At 50.8% G+C, this 19,587-nt stretch overlaps 7 protein-coding genes across 7 annotated transcripts; 2 read left to right on the top strand and 5 right to left on the bottom strand.

Annotated features, from left to right (window-relative positions):
* Positions 1–1,613: 1,613 nt before the first annotated feature.
* Positions 1,614–2,584, bottom strand: N7443_008477 (Autophagy-related protein 9; the record flags this gene model as incomplete). Its single annotated transcript, XM_056888533.1, has 3 exons — positions 1,614–1,646; positions 1,698–2,191; positions 2,245–2,584. The coding sequence occupies 3 exons, from the start codon at positions 2,582–2,584 to the stop codon at positions 1,614–1,616; spliced, it is 867 nt and encodes a 288-aa protein (XP_056737835.1).
* Positions 2,585–5,915: 3,331 nt separating this feature from the next.
* N7443_008476 (uncharacterized protein) lies at positions 5,916–6,584 on the bottom strand (the record flags this gene model as incomplete). Its single annotated transcript, XM_056888532.1, has 1 exon — positions 5,916–6,584. The coding sequence occupies one exon, from the start codon at positions 6,582–6,584 to the stop codon at positions 5,916–5,918; it is 669 nt and encodes a 222-aa protein (XP_056737834.1).
* A 362-nt stretch (positions 6,585–6,946) lies between these two features.
* On the bottom strand, positions 6,947–8,001 carry N7443_008475 (DNA damage-binding protein cmr1; the record flags this gene model as incomplete). The annotated part of the gene is made up of 2 exons (XM_056888531.1): positions 6,947–7,111; positions 7,393–8,001. The coding sequence occupies 2 exons, from the start codon at positions 7,999–8,001 to the stop codon at positions 6,947–6,949; spliced, it is 774 nt and encodes a 257-aa protein (XP_056737833.1).
* A 3,674-nt stretch (positions 8,002–11,675) lies between these two features.
* N7443_008474 (CDP-diacylglycerol-serine O-phosphatidyltransferase) lies at positions 11,676–12,670 on the bottom strand (the record flags this gene model as incomplete). The annotated part of the gene is made up of 5 exons (XM_056888530.1): positions 11,676–12,044; positions 12,106–12,287; positions 12,415–12,452; positions 12,517–12,574; positions 12,625–12,670. 5 exons carry the CDS (start codon positions 12,668–12,670, stop codon positions 11,676–11,678), a joined length of 693 nt encoding a protein of 230 aa, XP_056737832.1.
* Positions 12,671–13,106: 436 nt separating this feature from the next.
* On the bottom strand, positions 13,107–13,994 carry N7443_008473 (H/ACA ribonucleoprotein complex subunit GAR1/NAF1; the record flags this gene model as incomplete). The annotated part of the gene is made up of 5 exons (XM_056888529.1): positions 13,107–13,389; positions 13,445–13,590; positions 13,660–13,760; positions 13,817–13,864; positions 13,931–13,994. The coding sequence occupies 5 exons, from the start codon at positions 13,992–13,994 to the stop codon at positions 13,107–13,109; spliced, it is 642 nt and encodes a 213-aa protein (XP_056737831.1).
* A 227-nt stretch (positions 13,995–14,221) lies between these two features.
* On the top strand, positions 14,222–16,615 carry N7443_008472 (threonine--tRNA ligase THS1; the record flags this gene model as incomplete). Its single annotated transcript, XM_056888528.1, has 3 exons — positions 14,222–14,775; positions 14,828–15,668; positions 15,722–16,615. The coding sequence occupies 3 exons, from the start codon at positions 14,222–14,224 to the stop codon at positions 16,613–16,615; spliced, it is 2,289 nt and encodes a 762-aa protein (XP_056737830.1).
* Positions 16,616–17,818: 1,203 nt separating this feature from the next.
* Positions 17,819–19,327, top strand: mpkA (mitogen-activated serine/threonine-protein kinase SLT2; the record flags this gene model as incomplete). Its single annotated transcript, XM_056888527.1, has 5 exons — positions 17,819–17,931; positions 18,001–18,133; positions 18,202–18,268; positions 18,321–18,635; positions 18,690–19,327. 5 exons carry the CDS (start codon positions 17,819–17,821, stop codon positions 19,325–19,327), a joined length of 1,266 nt encoding a protein of 421 aa, XP_056737829.1.
* Positions 19,328–19,587: the final 260 nt, after the last annotated feature.

Raw genomic sequence — 19,587 nt, 5'->3', positions numbered from 1 at the left:
GGCCCGATAGTCACTCAAGATGTTCTTTTATCGCGCAAGATACATCTTCGAGACCATAGTCTAACACTTATTCTATACCACGACTGGGGACTCGGAAGCATGGGATTATCGGTCTTGTGAGAACCAACCAGGGGAAATGGCAACTTGATCTGGAAAAGATATCGGAGAGAAGAAGCCTGTCTCAGAGAATGTGGCATTCAATACCAGGGCTATTGACTCTACATGCGTGTTCAAGACTAACACGTTCGATCAGACTGGACTTAATCTACGAAATGTCGTTCTTCAAATAAATGTCTCTGCCAAAGATGCCGCGCATAGCAGGAATAAGAAGAGCTACACGCAAACCTCGCTGTTCCGCTCCATGCCACTTCAGAAGGTGAATAATCAGGTTCCTGGACTACTTATCGAGATGAGCTCCTAGTGACGAAGGCTGGGCCGCATGGATATGGCTTTATCTTCCACTTATTGTGTAGGGTTACTTGGAAGGTAATGGCTTCTGGCTTGCTGCTAGTGGGCCTAGGAGTTGAGCCTCGCAAAGGATTAAATTATACTATAGGGAATTTAGTAGAGGATGTTGTGTTCAGTAGTATTTGGAACAATACCCAGCAGGGGCTGTTGTATACAGAATAAAATGGGTTAGTAAGATATTCGATAGCCAATTGAGTGTTCAGGATTCTTTTGAAGGGCATAGCCAAGGCAAGATCGTACTCAACATTTCTCTCGGTCGGGTCATTAATTTCATTCATCTTGTAAGAAGGGTGAACATTATAGGGACAGTCGGATAATCGATGCATCGAATGCTCGGCCCCACCGCGAGATGACAGGTCTCTGTAGATCTCAATCTCAGGAGCCCTGGATATTCAATGGACTAGTAGAGCACTTCGCATCCTACTTTCAAAGAGCAGATGATTTACCATCATTCACCCTGAAAAATAATAGCCAGAAACCTACGCGGATAAAACATTTATTGTGCACTTCCATTCTCACATTAAGTACAAGCTAATGAATATTCCCCAAGCTCTCTGGAATTCGTCTAGGAAACGTTCAGGGCAGTATATGCCCCCACCGAATCAGTCGCATTCAGTGGACGAGAGAAATGAAGAAAATATCTGTTAACAAGAAAATAGGAATCATGTGAAGGAATGGTGTGCTCATGACGGCGCGAGCATCGAAAGCCCAAATCAAAACGCCTTTTCGGATACAAGATCTTCTATTGAATCCTTCTCGCCGAGAGGCAAGATTGCAGTTGACTGGCATTACTTTTCTCGGGTGAGAGGTCCGGTGTGGATCCCCAAGTCACAAGGTGCAAATCCCCAGACGGTAACGACAGGAGGATGGGTATCGTTTATCCAGGACCCGTGTAGCGGGTCCAGAGAGCCGGCCAGAAGTTGAAAATAATAAATCACCAAATATGGACACCGAATCGGGTCGAGCTATATGCCTTTCGGATATCATAACTCCGCTAAATAACCCGAGGAAAATATGACGGAAATAGGGCTCTCAAAAAGAAGCACCTGCGGTGGAAGGGAAAAGTCGAGATGTGAGATGATTGAGGAGTGGTTGAACAGGGTGAAAGGAAAGAGTCGTGCAGTCTAGTGGTTAGGGCTGACCGTTTAGTGGTAGCGGCCTGCGTCGGGGTTGGTCACCTGAGTCGGGGTTAGTACACTGTGCAGAGCAGTTTAAGAGTATCCACGTACCTGCAAGATGCGGCGAGAGAAGTCGTGGTCATCATCGATGCTGCCATTGCTTTGGCGGCGCTGGGCCATGTAGCCACCGTCGAATCGTGAATCCGTCATGGATGGAGGCGATTCGCGCTCGAAGCCACCGGAGGTACCGCGGAATCCTTCGGCCTTTTGCTTCTTGGAGCGGTAGAAGAACCAGACAGCACCTGCCAATGCGGCCAGGCCGACCACACCAACCACAACACCAGCAGCAATCGCGGCTGTGTTGTGGGTGCTCTTCTTCTCAGCCTCGATATCATCTGTGCTACTAGGCTTAGGCGCGCTGGTGGCAGTCACCACGGTCGTCGCTCCATTAGCGTCAGTCGAGACAGAGGCAGTTGCCCCGCTGCTCTTTGTAGTAGCGGTATTCGTTTCGCTGCTGCTAGAACTCGTAGTTGTGGAGTCAGAGTAGCTGGGAACATCGGATACCAGACCAGTTGTGTAAACTGAGAAGAATCCACTTCCACCGCCTATTAAAGGGTCAGTAAATGATTCATATAATCGCCAAGTAATCATCGCATACACATATCCTCGGGCCAGCCATCACAAGCCTTGTTGCACTTGCCGCTAGACACTTTGTCGGATGCCAAGGGCAGCTCATCACCACACAGGCAATCGGAACCTGCTGTCAAAGCAAACGCAGCTGCGTTGTACGGAGAGCCGCTGCATCGGTCGTAACACCATCCAGAACTCTGGAAAGTGTATGAGGTCTGGTTACCCATGCCCTCACTGCTGCTGTAGCAACCGACCAAGGTCGCACCGGCTCGTCGATCTAGGTGGTTTTCAAAGTTGAAGGCCTTGGCAGCAGCCGAGCTGGCGAGAAGCAGGCTGGACGCCACAAGGGCGGTCGATGTGAGGTGCATGATGAAGGGTTTGGGAGGAGATTATTCGAGAGAGGCCAGAGAAATTAACACCGCTCTAGACACAGTCTGAGCGGAGAAGCGAAGAACCAGGAACGACCTGCGTGACCCTTGGAAACTTCAAGTGAATTGTGCCGATGGGCGTGTTTGTCGAGGACCCACGGGAGTCTTCAACACGTCGCGTTGTGATAGTCGGGTCGCTGGGAGGCCAGACTCGACGACGACTCAAGACGGGACGGTTCGAATCGGCGACACGGAGGATCGAAGGGCAGAAAGGCGGGGAGCGAGAGAAACGAGGATAAACAACCCAGGTGACAAAGGGTCGAGGTTCAACCCCTTAACGTTTCGAATGTCGTGAGAGCAGGGGCTCTGGTCGAGAGTGTAGAGTAAAGAGCGATACCTCGGGGAGGAGTAACGAGTGTGATGTGAAAGAGAGAAGGAGTCAGGGATCGAAGGGGTCTGATCTTTACAGTACAGTCAAGAGCGGGTGAGCAGTCGGTTTGTTTGTCCCGTTCGTTTCCCCGTAATTTACAGGGTCCACTTGTCTGGCGAATTACAGTGTATTTTCGGAATGACATAATCAGGCACCATCGCAGCGAACCAGGGGCCTTTCGTCGATCGCTTTCCCCTTCAAGATGGAAACGGGCGGCATGTCTCCAGTCACATTTGCTGCTGTCGCCCCTCTGGCTTCATGTTATTCGATCGACGCACACAAACATGCCACATGAAGCATGAAGCCCTTCAGCCTCGGATATACAATTGATACAACTGCGACGCTATGTCCCAGTGGCTGAGCACTTCACGCTAGTGTACGAGCCAGACAGTCTCATCACCCTGAAATTGCCGTGCGGGCAGACATTTCTGGGGGAACCCCCCCCCCTCCCCTTCTGGAAATGAAACTCCTTAGCGCCTGGAGCCAATTTCCGTGGGGTGTGACGGACTCGCCAAGCGCCCTAAGGGCCCGAAGATCCGATCTTTAAAGCAGCCTAATACTGCAGTCGTTTCGCCCTTCGACCCTTCACACGGTCGCATGTATAGTGCCGAGCCTGGTACTGTACATGCAGGTCGTACAGGACCCTGACCCCTTTTCCTCCTGACGAAGGTATTACCACGGGTCCCGAGCGGACACTCCCGGTGGGTGGACCGGCGCACCACAAAATTGAGCTGTCTCCTGTACAGTCTGTAATAAATGACGGAACCAAAACACTGGACCCCTGGGACTGTGCTTGGCCCGATGTTTTGCATCCATCATGGCTACCGGGTCTACTTTTGTAATGTAATACAGCGAGCATGTTCATTGACTACAGTATCTGTTTATCTATAGTCAATCATCCGATGCGACCGATGTCGAGTGACGAGTTTCAAACCCTGCAGATGGTGGGCGAGGCGCTGTATGATCAGCAGACCCTGCATTCGCCCCAATGGAGCAACCGCTGGTGAATGACACCATTGAGTCCCGCTGATCGCGATTCTTGGAGGGTCCATCTCGCTAGAATAGAGTATTTAGAAGCCTCCGAAAGCTTCCGTTGATTCTTCCTGGCCTAGCTTTGCACTTGAGCCATCCTTTTGCCTTCGTTTGTTTGTCAAGGTTCTCGAGGCCTCACAGCTGCTATATATAACCAAGACACCCCACCGGACCATCTCAGATCATCACAGGCGCAAAATTAGGGCTTGAAAGATCTCCCACAATGATGACGTTGAAAAGAGACACCGATCAAGCTAACTAGACAGAAGACCTTGGGCTAGTGCTACGTCTACATACAAACCTCTCTGCAGGGGGCTCCCTCAGTCTTGAAAGCCCGAGAGTCAAAAACGAGCACTTGAGACATCTTTCGCAACTTTGAACGTTGACTCCTTGAGTTGTGCTCTCACAATAAACACAACCTTTGAAGTATCCGAAGCGTCCCGAAACGGGCCAAACCCATCGCACAAAACAACGGGCAGGTAACACTCAGGTACCATGCACCTCCAATCCTATCGGCGCACGTCTAGACCTGTCTTGACTCACCACATATTTATTCCTGGAACTGTGGCGCCCGCTAGCTCGGCCAAGTGCCCCACCTGCCAACAGAAATCCCGTCCCTTGCATCCTCAAGAAGAAAATTGAACACTGTTGATGAAAATTCTGACTGGATCCTCGGTATCATATCATAACATAACATAACATAACATAACATAACCTAACCTAATACCTGCTGGCAGTTCTACTCCCTCCCACTCGATTGGTCGTGGGGGAACATGTGAATTCCCAACTCGAAGATCGAATCGACTTCCCGCGGTCTAGAACACTGGGGCTTGTTCCATTGAGACTGGAGCCACGATTAATGACACTAACGCCATCTGACAAGTTCACATCTCGGATGCTCCGGGGTGTGTTCAGGGTCTCGGAGGCTGGAAATGATCCGTTGGTGGTTACTAGTTCGTCGGTGGCGAAGTGGTTATTGTATTTGGCCTCCTCGGGGTTTTCAACCGTTGAGTCTCGAATTGGACTCTTTGGCGTGGTCCGCAAACGGAGGGACCAGAATGCCTAGAATCTGCGTTGTTTACCATACGCGTTCTGAGTTGAATGACCTAGTCAAATCTCGAAGGATCGCGTGACTATCTTGATAGCTCGCCCGGGTTCTAGACCACTGAAGTCCGCGACTCGGCTGTCAGAGCTGACAAAACATTATCGAAAAAGGTACCGCGCATGTGTAAGTATACTTTTGCTTCCCAGCCATCGCATCCCGAGCGACCTCGCCGTATAGGTAAGAAGGTGATACGAAACAACCCTTTCGAAGGAGACCATCAACCTTTCGCAAGCGGCCGTGATCCGATCGTCACAGGCCAAATATCTGTCGAACATAGCCATCAGCCTATCATCGGAGGCAATGAACTTGATCAAATTTACTTCAAGAATGTTTGTAGCCGGGTACGATGGATGGCATTCGTCTGTCCACTTGCACCTGACATCTGTAGTCATTTGTTGGAAGTGGCAGTCCTTCTGGCGATCTGATCTGTTTCCAGAAAGCTTCCTGACAAGGCTTCGGCCCCCAAGTTTGTGACAATCGCCAGGCCACTTGCTCCGCGTGGGGTCCACGGCACATCAGACAAAAAAAGATGCTAGTTCTTACGAAGGGGGTTTCCTGGAGTTCTTTCTAATTTAAAAGCTTACAGTGAAGGGAACAAAGTGTCAAGTATTATTTCAGCTATGTTAAAGAAAATACAAGAAGTTCCTTGACTTCAAAATATTTTAATAAAAATGAAGAAGAAATACAGGAACTGGGATATGCCCTGAAAAGGAAGAAAAGTATTACGACTCAACCGAATGAGTCAAATCCATTACAAAACAGCTTCAGAGTTTATCGTAAATGGTCTGCACGGAATCCGAGCCATCAAAGACATGAACACCATGGCCCGAGCAGCCGAACGTGGAAGCATCGGGTCCGCCTGCAGAGTGGATGGCTCTCTCAACACAGCCACTCTTCATCAAAATAGGGAGGTTGAACTTTGCAGCGGTACCATTGGTGGTCTCGGTGCTAAAGTCCCAAGCAGACATTGCACCGCAACCCTTTTCTTGATTCTTGAGAGTGCTTGACAGAGTATCCTCGTCGACATCCCAATGGTCGATGTCATAAATTAGGAACATATATGCCGATATCTCATCCCACATAGCACACTTGGCGGTGGGCGATGGAACCGAGATGGTGGTCGAGGTTCCTGCACCGTATGTCTCAGTGAGTGAGTATCCAGCAACAGCAAAATACGAGAGAGTAGAGGTCGCGTAGGCGATCACAGTGCCATCAGTAGTGGCCGTGTAAGGCCAAGGGACTGTCGGGGTCGGTGTTTGGAGAACAGTGCTTGACCCAGAGCCATATATCTCAGTGAGTGAGTATCCAGCAACGGCGAAGTACGAGACAGTCGAAGTCGCGTAAGCAATCACTGAGCCATCCGACGTTGTAGTGTAAGGGTATGGGTTCGTAGGGGCAGGGAAGCTAGTGTAGCTGCAGTAGCCATTGCTCATTAGGGAGAGAGAAGTGTAAAGAACTGATCCACTAGAGGTAGATGAGCAAGTGCAGTAGTCCTCGTCCTCATGAGGATTTGCCCAGTTTTGACAGTAATAAGTTGTAGCCGTGGGTGCAGCAGTGATTGAAGCTGGTGTCGAGGCTTTGGTCGTTGTCGTTGGTGTGGGGGAAGCTTGTGTAGCTGCAGTAGCCATTGCTCATCAGGGATCGAGACGTGTACAGAACTGATCCACTAGAGGTGGATGAGCAAGTGCAATAGTCTTCATCCTCATGGGGGTTCGCCCAGTTTTCACAATAGTAGGTCACGGCTGCAGTTGAGGTAGAGGGTTTGCTGGTGATGGTGGATGAGCCAGACCCAGTGCTAGACGAAAAGCTGACCACGATGTTTGAAGACGAGCGCGCATTGATGCTTGATGAGGATGCAACCATGTTGCTTGAAGATGAGCTCGTCATGGTGGTCGATGAGGAGGCAGTCGTGGCGCTTGATGATGAACTCCTTGTGGTACTTGAAGTTGTACCACTGGCCCTAATTGTTGATGAGGAGGTTGTAGTGATTGAAAAAGAGTTTACATTTGATGAAGCTGGATTTCCTGCACCAGTCGAGGTTCCAGAGCCCTTCGAGCTTATCGCAGGATAGGACTTGCTTCTTCTAAGTTTACAAGCCTTGGCACTGGATGAAGCGCTGCTGGTTATTGTGGTTGTTAAGCCAGTCACAGAGCATCCCGTTGTTGTAACAGTAGTTGTAGGAGAGCATTTTGTAGTTGAGATCGTCGAGCTTCCAAACATGCTCGTAGTTGGCTTACAAACAACAGTGACTCTCTCGGCTGTAGTAGATGAGCATGCAGACGAAGAGCTTGACGACGAGCTGGACGAGCTGCTTGAGGTGTCAGTGCTGGTATCACTTGACGAGGAAGATTTATCGTCGTCATCGTCAGTGAGGTCGTCCGCGGTTGAGGTGAGAGTAGAGATGATGCCTTCAATTCCTTCGACATCATTCCCCTCAACATCCTGGGTAACATTTTCCAAATCTTCACCGATGCAGGTCAATGTGTTAACTAATCCTTCGATGAAACCGAAGATGCCCCTCTTTTTCTTGGAGCCACAGCCAGACGTAGATGACCTTCCTCCAAGATCTGAGATCACAGTCTCAATATCGGTTTTGACATCATCCACTTTGTTAAGTGTATCAGTTTTGAGCGAGGTTGGGCTCGATTTCCAAGAGCTGAGAATGGGTATGAGAGCCAAAACTTCCGAAGAAACCGAGGACGCACTCGATGAGGCTTCGGTCCCAGAAAGAGTTGTGGTAACTGGGGGAAGGGTGATCGGAGCCGAGGCTCCATCCCCAATGATGTTCACTGTACGAGTTATACCGGACTCAACCACTGTGGAAGTAACGATGCTGGGAGTTCCCACCATGACCCATAGAGTCGATGAGCTACTACCTCGGGTGCTGCCAGATGACGTACTCTTGGAGCCGCCAGTTGGGGAGTCACTGGTTACCAATTTGGTCAAGGAAGAGCTTGGAATACCCGGCGAGGAAGGTCTGACTGGAGTCACAGATGAAGAGCTGCTGCTGGTACTGATAATGCTTCTGGATGTGCCTGAGCTCGTGGAGCTGGCAAAAACAATGGAGCTAGAAGAGCCAATAGATCTAGAAGAACTGGTATAGCTGGACGAGGTGGTAGAACCAGAAGAGCTGGGAGATGATGGGTTGATGCTCGATGAGATCACCGGAGTCGCGCCTTCGCTGCTGAAAGGCGTGCTATGAATGACGGAAGATGTGAATGGCCAATTTGAAGAAGTCAAAGAAGTACTGGATCCAATTGCCGGTACAACACTGGATGGGCTACTCGAATGGAACGAAGATTTCAATGCGCTGGAGGGAGAAGTAAAGATTGGCGTCGGAGAGTAGGAGCTACTCTCGCTAGTACTGGATATTAACAACAACTCGTCAGCTTCCTTGAATCTTCAACACATCTGGTTACATCATACATAGATAGGGTTGAGTGAGGTGTGGTAGAATTGAATGAATGGCGGCTGCTTGTCCCAATGACCCCAGCAGAGGCATAGGAAGCCAATGAAAAAAGGACAAGATACGCCCTCCCGGCCGATAGAGACCAGCACTTGGGGGAGTGCATCTTGAAAGTTGAAAAAAGGTGTCTGAATGAGTGGGTTGAACTGTACACAGTCGAGGAAGTTCCACGGCATTTAAATACTTCACACGGGGGTTTCAAAGGGTACCCACCTACCTTGCATTGGAAAGAAGGAAATGAGAGTACACCAGGGCTGTCTGGTTGATTAGTTAATCTTCAATGTTATTTCCAAAGCAAGTCAGATTTTAGCTTCTTCGAACGGCCTCCTGTTTGGGGTAGCGATATCCCGTCCTTGTTGATCCGTTTGATGGCCCCCAAGCTGACAAGTACTATATGTGAGGTTTCATATACCCACTTTGAAATTATTTTTTAGCCTTATGGGGTCCAAAAGATGGGGGCTGAGTTGTGAGTATCAAAGCTTTAACAGACTGGATCGGTTCAGGAGAGCGCACATGCTCCGATTTTGTATACACTATGTGTGGTTCGGAACCGATCATTTCTGATGAAATTCCCAGTTGAGAAAGCGAACTCAATTTGGATTGATTCTTGAGCAAGATCTTGCACTGTTAAGATCTGGCTGGAGCTTTCCAAGGTTCAGCCCCGACCGTACCTGCAGTTTTACTCTCACTTCGAGCTTATTGCCGATTGCCGATCCCCCTGAGGCTTCGATGTGCCGGGGTGGGTATATGTTCTAGATATTCTGAGTTAGGGTAGCTGCACGCAGAGCAGGTATTCCATCGGGGCTATCTTGTATCGATCAAGTAAGGAGGGAAGGCCAATTTAGACTTACGACCAGACCAGGTCATGGAGTAAATCGCTTCGTACCAGGTTCTAAATATAATATTATCCATCCAACCTTCTCCTCCCCGTGACTCATTCCTTGATAAACTGTTTGATTTCCTCATTCTTCCTTCGCGATAAATATTCGAACGCACTTCCAAAGGCACTTTTTGTGTGTGGACCCGTCCGATTCTGTAACAACTACCTCACGCTTTCAACTGCACCGGCTATCACAGCGTACAAAATTGCATACCTGGGTTTCATATTGATGAGACTCTTCCTTAGCATTTACATCGGCTTAACTTATCACAAGTACCTGCGTAGCTGAAATTCTATTGATATTAAACTCTTTGCTTGGGATGACAGGACCCGCATGAGGGTTGGCTCCTGGTGGACAGACTCTGGCGGCGCGGCTCGAAGGCGTCCCATTCTTAATAGAACGAGTAATGGTACGGGGTGGCCATCACATTTGACTAGGGCTGCATTCGCTGTCCCTGCGGCAAGTGTTGCTGAGCGGCTGCTCGTGGCCTAGCCACCATCATCTGCATTTGCATTTGCATTTTGTGGCTGACGTGCTTGTGTCATGATCTGATGTCGCATCTGTTCTTGTGATGCCATGATGACCTTGGGCTTGGGCGGATGAATTGCCACTATTGGGGACCTCCAGATTGAGAAATCCTTGAAGAGCAGTTGGCAAAACAAAATTGAACAGGTGATTGTTCAGACGGATTAAGCTGCTCGTGTACTCTTTAAAACTTGGGGCCCGACGGGTCGATTGACTGTTTCAAGAAACGTACAGGTCTATCCCGAAGAGGTAGACGTTAGTTCAGCAATGATAGCGCTAGTCTTGGTTGGTAGTATACTGTGGAGAGGCTTCGTTAGGGACCCGTCCGCCACACGTTGATCTTCAATTGCCCGTCTCCATAAATAAGAGTTAACAAAAAACTCAAGGAATCTGGGACGTCGTGCGGGACTAGTGCTGACTGAGCTGACAGGGGTAAAGGTTGCCTCTCAGGGGCTACTTGATCTCACTGGGAGCGGATGATCCAGTTCCACGCCGACCGGGCTATTGTACAGCTATAGGCTCTGCCATTTAGGCGATCAGCACGGGGATTGAAGTTGGGTGTGAATTTCTCCTTGAAAGAGCGTGGGATTTTCTCGGGGCTCTTCACCCAGCAATATTCTTCAGTATGGCCTGCCCTTGCCGGCGAACAGTTTTGCGGCCTTTCTGGATTCTTCTAATGAGCCCGAGACCAAAGTTCCATCTGAGTGGTTTTATCAGCAGTTTGAAGTCGAGATGACCCCTGCTGTGCTGTTCAATGCTTACAGTGTGACCTGCTGGAGGAGACTACCAAGGTGAGCGGGGTTTGCGGGGACTATACAGCCAGTACACCTTCTGGGGCAACCTGTCCGCATAATGTGATTGTTACGAAGAGGCGGACGATCATGCTGCCGAGAAGACGAGGCGCAATCAGTAAAAAGGCCGGGGCGAAATCGTTGGGCATGCTGGGGGTGATTGCCGTGGCTACGACAAACGACATTGATAATTAGGTCAGGTTAAGGTTAACGGAGTCTTTGGCAGAGCTAGATGTGCCTAGGGGGATACAATTGCCGTTTCCTCTCCGCTACTTGTTTATCTCATTTTCCAAGCCGTATTACCTCTGATTCACTAAGCGAAACTAGGTTCATGGTTTATCAATTATAAACGGATTGTTCAGTTCCCATGGCACACGTCTAGCATATATATCATTCATGCTCCCATTCAGCTGTTCGATACTTAGCTGGTGATGGCGGAACTGCTGTATAATCGCATTGGCAATGCTCACGTCGTTGGCCTCAACTACTGCTTGCACATGCGGTTCACCTGCAGGATTCTGAATTTCCTGCAGTACAGCAAATTGCACCTTCTACACCCGTCAGGAATTATCATATCCTAGTCTCTACTCACTACGATCCGTAAAGCACCTCTATCCGAAAAGAGATTCCGATTTTTTCGTGGACATTAATCCATTCCGCATCATGGAGGAACTATGCAACGGGCTTATATCATCTATGAAACCACGACCCATTGAAACATCCTCAATTAAGTATATTGAGATCGTGTCCAGCCCTGCGTATAGACAGCAGCGCTGCTCACCTATTTCCAAGGCCACCCATCCAAAGACAAGCATTGGTAATTTTTTCCAACTATATTACCCGACTAGGTCTGATCACGGCTCACGGCTTGGGGATGTGGATGGTCTTGCTAACCATCAAACATCCATGCAGAGTGAACATGAGCACAACCGGGTGGAATTCAAAGATCGTACCCTCCGCAACGAGGCCAAGAGGGATGTTCTCATGGGTCCAGCTTTGGGAGACCCAGTAGGCCATGAGAGAGACGATTGCCAGGGTTGTGGGGATGGGGGTGCCTTCGAAGTATTTTGACTTTCCGGTCTTATCCTTAGGCAAAACAGCAACTGTCACATTGAACCGAGCCAGGCGGGTCAGACCACAGAGAACGAAGAACGCGAGGAAGAGGTGGTCGAGAGATGTACGAATCCCAAGCGCGAAAGCTGCAGCGGCGGGAGCGAGGCCGAAGGAGATCTATAGCCACACGAAACGGTTAGAAGCCTGATCTGCACCAATCCTTAAAAGGCGAACATACCAAATCAGCGAGCGAATCGAGCTCCTGGCCCATCAGGGAGGACTTCTTGCGCCAGCGCGCAATCTTTCCGTCCATGAAGTCGAAGAACAGGCCGAAAGGCATGAAGCCAAGGGCGGCCCAGATGGCACCGTATTCAGTGGGCTCGCCGAGACAATAGCGCATAGACGAGAAAACGGACATGACTGTTTGGCGGTTAGCGGCAGATCGGCGATTCGCGAGGGTATAAGCTTGCCTCCGCAGAAACCTAATCAGACCGGAATTAGCAATCAGAACTGAAGATGCACGAGGTAGAGTGCAGGAGCTCCATACCATTAAGTTCAGTAACTAGATCGGCAAGATGGAGAGCTCTGGTAGCAGCGTTAGCAGGGGGGTTCTACGAGCCAGGCAGCAAGCTAGATCCCAGATACTGACTTGATCAAGCTAAAGTGGCCATGTTCCGAAGAAAGCAGCATCTTCTGCTTTTCCTGGCCTGTGACTTAATGAGCATCCATTCGCAGACCTGCAGATCAGCGGACTGACCTCCGTCGCCCGAAGACGGGGCATTGTTAGAACTGCTCGACGCCATAGTCGAAGTTCTGCGAGACATGAGGTAAAGTAAAGTGATCAAATAGGGCAAAATGTGTCGGGGGGGTTTCTGAGGGGGAGAGGGGGGAGGAATCCTGCTTCGTGTTGACGGACGCACAGATTCGCTGAGCGGTCAAACGTCATTCCCGAATTTCTGGGGCGGTGCACATGCAGACTGTGCCACACTCCAGCCACTCGGGAAAAAAGTTACGAGCTGGGGGATATTTACTCTCCACGTTTTTTGGAGGATCTAATCATTTTGAGGATGGAATGAATAAAGACAATTTTTTGACTGGATATATTCTACAGTCTCTGCAACCCTGTAGGCAGAGAAGCAGCAATTGTGTCAGGATGCACAAGAAGAAAGGAAATATTCCTGCAAAAAGCTCCCGAATCCCCCAAACGCCATAAATAGACATCAACGGTCAAGTTTTGCTTCACCCACGGCCACGGAATCCACCGCCACGGCCACCACGGCCACCGAAGCCACCGCCGCCGCCGCGAGAGAAGCCGCCGCCACCACCGCGAGAGAAACCACCGGAGCCGCCACGGCCGCCGAAGCCACCACGACCGCGAGGAGCACCACCACGGCCACCGAAGCCACCACCACCACGAGCACCGAAGCCGCCACGGCCACGGGGAGCACCACCACGGCCGCCGCGGGCACCACCAGCGCGCTTGGGCTTAGCACCCTCGGGAGCCTTAGGCTTGGGGAGGAACCTGTATCAAGAGTCAATTGGGATCGCAGATTTAAAGGGGCAATGACAACACATACTTCTCGAGAGGAAGCAGCTTGTCGCCGGCGATGAAGACCTTGTCACCAGTTTTGAAGGAAGTAGCGACAATGCCCTCCTGGGGCTTCACGGTAAAGTACACCTGGTTGATGGGACCAAGGATCTCGTCGACCTTACCGATGGGAGTCTATTGCAAAATAGTTAGATCCATATGTTGTGACTCGATCAGTGTAGAATAATTGTAGCGACAACGTACCTTGTTCTCCAGGTAAATCGGGGCGTTGAAGTAGGGGATCTTGGGGTTGAGCGACTCGCAGACCATCTCGCCTTCGCAAGCGTGCATGACAGTTCCCATCTCTAACCAATCTATCAGTATCGAGTCCGTAGAATTTATGTAGATGAATCGCAATTACCGAAAACTTGCGCGGGGGGTCCGAAAGACTGCTGGTAGCCTCCGCGGCCTGGATCAAAAAAATTTCGTTAGCTTCAAGCCCGATCGTCAAATGTCGCAGAAGCACATTACTAACCTCCACGGCTACTAAAGCCGCCCCGGTTCGCACCGGTGGCATTGCCACGTCCACGGAAAGACATGTTGTTGTGTTGAAGGATTGAGGGTGATGGGCGAAGAAGTTTTCGGATGGTGGAAACTTCATGCGGTAAAGCGTCGCTAGCCAGGGCAGTTTGCTGTCACATGACTCACCGCCCGGTCTCTCACGAAAAGAGTCATCTCCCCCGACGCTTGAGACATAGTTCGTTTAGAAAAGTTCCCCTTTCTTTCGTTGCCGGTCAATTTCTCTTCCACTTCGAGAAATTTCACCATGGCTTCTGGCGCCCCCAAGGATTTGCCTGTCCGGCCTGCCGACGAGGCTCAGGGCACTTCTCAACCCGCCGCTGCCCCGCCAAAGGACACCAAAGCGAAGAGCGCCCCTCCTGCCGATACCCTCCCCCAGTGGCTGATTGAGCGTAACGAGCTCTTCGAGCAGCTTTGGCAACAACATTTGGAGGAGACCAAGTCTCGCCCTCACCCTGAAATCAACGTCACCCTCGACATTGGCGACGGCAACCCCTCCTCCGTCCCCGCTAAGGCCTACGAGACCACCCCTGGATCTTTCTTGCGCGATGTTCCCAAGGATGTGAGCGCCAATGTGGTTATTGCGAAGGTGAATGGCGAACTCTGGGATCTGAATCGCCCTCTGGAAGGCGACTGCAAGGTTCTTTTGGTTCCCTTCAGCAACCCCGAGGCCCGTGAGGTATTCTGGCACTCCAGTGCCCACACTCTCGGCGAGGCTTGCGAGTGCGAATTCGGATGCCTTTTGTCCCACGGTCCTCCTACTCCCCAGGGTTTCTTCTATGACATGGCCATGCCTGATGGGTATGTAAACAATGCGCATATTGGAGTGTTGGGTAGTGCTAATTATGAATAGACGTGTCGTCCGCGAGGCCGACTGGAAGCCCCTTGATAACCGCGCTGGAAAGATTTTCAAGGAGAAGCAGAGCTTTGACCGTTTGGAGGTGTCCAAGGAGAACCTGAAGAAGATGTTCTCCTACAGCAAGTATAAGACTCATTACATCGATAAACTTGTCTCTGGAGAATCATCTACAGTTTACCGCTGCGGTACTCTGGTTGATCTATGCCGCGGCCCTCACATCCAGAACACTGGCAAGATCAAGACCTTCAAAATCATGCAGAACTCTTCTGCCTACTTCCTTGGTGACCAGTCCAACGACTCCCTGCAGCGTATCCGCGGTGTCGCTTTCCCCGACAAGAAGCAGATGGCCGAGCACTTGAAGTTCCTGGAGGAGGCTGAGAAGCGCAACCACCTGCGCCTGGGTAAGGAGCAGGAGCTGTTTTTCTTCGATGAGGTTTCCCCTGGTTGCCCCTTCTTGCTTCCCGCCGGAACCAAGATCTTCAACGCCCTCCAGTCTCTTCTTCGCAGCGAGTACCGCAAGCGCGGATACCAAGAGGTCCAGACCCCCAACATGTATGATGTTGGTCTTTGGAAGCAATCTGGTCACTGGGCCCACTACAAGGACGATATGTTCAAGCTGGATGTTGAGAAGCGTGAGTGGGCTCTGAAGCCTATGAACTGCCCGGCACATTTTGTCCTGTTCGGTCACCGCGAGCGTAGTTACCGCGAGTTGCCCATGCGAATTGCAGACTTTGGTGTTCTGCACCGTAACGAGGCCTCGGGTGCTCTCAGCGGTCTGACCCGTGTGCGCAAGTTCCAGCAGGATGACACTCATATTTTCTGTACCCAGGACCAAGTATGTTCTAATTGGAGATTTACTTTGACGCATTGGCTAATTTATCTCCATAGATCATGTCCGAGATTGAGGGTCTCTTTGACTTCCTGCAATCCATCTACGGCCTGTTCGGCTTTCAGTTTAAACTCAAGCTTTCAACCCGCCCAGAGAAATTCCTGGGTGAAATAGAGACGTGGAACGAAGCTGAAGACCAACTGAAGAAGGCTATGACTAAGTTCAAGGGCGAGGACTGGACCATCGACGAGGGTGACGGTGCCTTCTACGGACCCAAGATCGATATCACCATTGCCGACGCTCTCAAGCGTGAATTCCAGTGTGCCACAATTCAACTTGACTACCAAGCGTCACTTAACTTCGACCTCCAGTTCATGACGAATGAGAAGACGGAGAAGGCTGAGAAACCCGCCAAGCCCGCCAAGACTGAGAAGACTGAGAAGACTGAGAAGCCCGCCAAGGCTGAGAAGACTGAGGAGACCGAGGAGAAGAAGGCGGCCAAGCCCATCGAACCCGGCTCTGGCCGTGCTCGCCCGGTTGTCATTCACCGTGCCATCATCGGCTCCTTCGAGCGTTTCCTTGGTATCCTGATCGAGCACTTCGGCGGCAAGTGGCCCTTCTGGATCAGCCCTCGCCAGGTCATGATCATTCCCGTCATGCCGGCTGTCAACGACTACGTCAAGGAGCTGCAGCAGATCCTCCAGGGTGATAAGCTGAACGTCGATATCGACATTAGCGGTAACACTTTGCAAAAGAAGGTCAGAACGGCTCAGATTTCACAATACAACTTCATCTTTATTGTCGGCGCCGACGAGAAGGAATCTCGTTGCGTTAACGTGCGCTGCCGTGACGATCCCGCCTCACAATCTAAGGGAGTCATGATTCCCCTGGACGAGGTGCGGCCCAAGCTCCGGGCATTGCGCAAGGAGCGTAGGTTGGAGAGCACCCTGTAGGGGAGATATGAGTTACCGGGTTACGAAAAGTGAAATGAAGTACATGCGGGTATCCTACTATATTCCACCAAATATATCCCATATATAAGTAATGTAGTCGAGTAATCAGGGCCTGGATTGAGCCACGGAACCCAGTACCCTGAAAGCGAAAACACCTTGGGTAGATCCAAATTTTCCTGACTTTAAAGACGGGAGTGCCCATTCGAAGTTTAGCCTACCTACTTAGTGATTATCCTTATTAATAAATCAAGCCTACCGCCCTTGATTCTCTAGCCTTTTCCTAAATTTTTGCCCTTTTGGTCCTGATGATCAGCCGCATTATTGTTATAAGGGGATTGATAGACGCTAGAACACCCTCTTTATGTAATAATTGTCTGTCTTATATCTGAAATCCACTATAGCTTCTTTTACTATGATCATTCATGATCGCTTTCTCAGGGAAGAGGCAGCCATCATTGGAAAAGTTTTCCTCTCGGCTGAGTTTTAAAAAAAGAAACATTAGGCAAGGCTTCCGTGAGATGGGGGTTGGATGAGATAGTCTCGTTCTTTGTGCATGTCTACGGGTGTCATGTTGCCCCTGGACGAGTCGCGGGCCAAGCTGAAGGCGCTGCGTTCGGAGCGTCGTCTGGAAAATGCATGGTAAGGGAAAGTCGAGAGATGGGTTGACCGAGTTACGAACGGTGACCTGAAGCACGATATCCTGGCGAGTGGGTAATCGTCATCGTAAATCGTAACTGTAGCCAAATCAGAGTAAAAGGTGTAGGGCTGGATCGAAGATCAACACGAAACTCTGTCCTCCCGTGATCTCCACTTGGGAACAAAGCTGTTTCAGTGTTTCCGTGTTTCAGGTCTTTTGACAGCGACTCGGGGTTTCACAATTCGAGAAGAGAATTCTCTATCTCTCTCGGTAGAAAGCAGTTCTGGGACGAAGGATAGAATCTAGCTCTCCTCTTTTGATCGTACATAGAATCCTGGATTCTCGCTCCAGCGTCCATCGCGTCTTAATAAGAACCCGATCACCCGCGGGGACTGCGGGGCTCTGTTTCTCATCACACATCGAGTCGAGTCGAGACTTCCCCTTTCACCTTTCTCTTTTTCATTCTCCCTCGTTTCATTCCACTTTGATCTTCTCACTCTTTTCCCTCCTCTCCTCCTCTTCTCTCCTCCTCCTCTTCCTTCCTCGCCTCTGTGAACACCGGCGCCATGGCTGATTTACAAGGTCGCAAGGTCTTCAAGGTCTTTAACCAGGACTTCATCGTGAATGAGAATTACAATGTCACCAAAGAGCTCGGCCAGGGTGCGTACGGCATCGTTTGGTAGGTCTCTTGATGCGCCCGTGTCGTTTTCCTCGTTGGCGCTCCGAACTGACTTGGTTGTCCCTCCAGTGCCGCCACCAACGTCCAGACTGGCGAGGGTGTCGCGGTGAAGAAGGTTACCAACGTCTTCAGCAAGAAGATTCTAGCCAAACGCGCCTTGAGAGAGATCAAGCTGCTCCAACACTTCCGTGGCCATCGCAATGTACATCGCTCCGTCCCCCCGGCCCGTGCTGCGTGCTGTGTGCTGCGTGCCCCGCTAACACGCGCCAGATTACATGCCTTTACGATATGGATATCCCCCGCCCGGACAACTTTAACGAAACATATCTCTACGAGGGTACGCAACCATAACAGTCTGATACTTGTGGGCATTGTCTGACATGCCACAGAATTGATGGAATGTGATCTCGCGGCCATCATCCGCTCCGGCCAGCCCTTGACCGATGCCCATTTCCAGTCTTTCATCTACCAGATCCTTTGCGGCCTGAAGTACATCCACTCCGCAAACGTTCTGCACCGTGATCTGAAGCCTGGCAACCTACTTGTCAATGCCGACTGTGAGCTTAAGATCTGTGACTTCGGTCTCGCTCGTGGTTTCTCGATCGACCCGGAGGAGAACGCCGGTTACATGACTGAGTATGTCGCGACAAGATGGTACCGTGCGCCGGAGATTATGTTGAGCTTCCAGAGTTACACCAAAGCTAGTATGTGACCTTCTCCGATTGTTCTATCTTATCAACATCTAACCCTATCCACAGTTGACGTGTGGTCTGTTGGCTGCATTCTCGCCGAGCTCCTGGGTGGACGTCCCTTCTTCAAGGGCCGTGACTATGTGGACCAGTTGAACCAGATCCTGCACTTCCTGGGAACTCCCAACGAAGAGACCCTGTCTCGTATTGGATCTCCACGTGCCCAGGAATACGTGCGCAACCTGCCCTTCATGCCCAAGATTCCCTTCCAGCGTCTATTCCCGCAAGCCAATCCCGACGCGCTGGACCTTCTGGACCGGATGCTGGCATTCGACCCGTCGCAGCGTATCTCCGTTGAGCAGGCATTGGAGCACCCTTACTTGCACATCTGGCACGATGCCTCGGACGAGCCCACGTGCCCAACCACCTTCGACTTCCACTTCGAGGTCGTCGACGACGTCCCCGAGATGCGCAAGATGATCCTCGACGAGGTCGTTCGCTTCCGCTCCTCCGTCCGCCAGCAGTCCCAGGCCCATGCCGCCCAGCAGCAGCAGATGACCCAGCAGACCAATGTCCCCATCCCCGAGAACCAGCAGGGCGGCTGGAAGACCGAGGAGCCCAAGCCTCAGGAGGCGGCCGCCGGCGGCGGGCACTCGAATGACCTGGAGTCATCGTTGCAGCGCGGCATGGACTCCGTGCATCGCTGATTGCCGTTATTGAAATTCTGCAATTTTGGTTGTCTGCGTCTGCGTCTGCTTCGGCTGATTCACCAGCAAACTCGGTTTTCGCCTGCATGACGATATAATGAATTAGCAAAGAGATACCTCCGAGAGAAAGGCCGGAACGATTGCATGTTCTTTATTTATTTATCTTCCTCTCTTCACGCCATGTCTTGTTTCTGCGCTATTTCTTTCTTGGATACGAGGATGAGGGTCTGAGTGCCCGAGTGTGTTTAACGCCTGATCTG

This window comes from Penicillium atrosanguineum (genome assembly GCF_028827265.1).
Source record: "Penicillium atrosanguineum strain IBT 20685 chromosome Unknown utg000007l_segment0_segment0, whole genome shotgun sequence".
NCBI classification, from domain to species: Eukaryota; Fungi; Ascomycota; class Eurotiomycetes; order Eurotiales; family Aspergillaceae; genus Penicillium; species Penicillium atrosanguineum.
The sequence above is the reverse complement of the archived record's forward strand: the minus strand, read 5'-3'. Positions and strand labels throughout refer to the sequence as shown.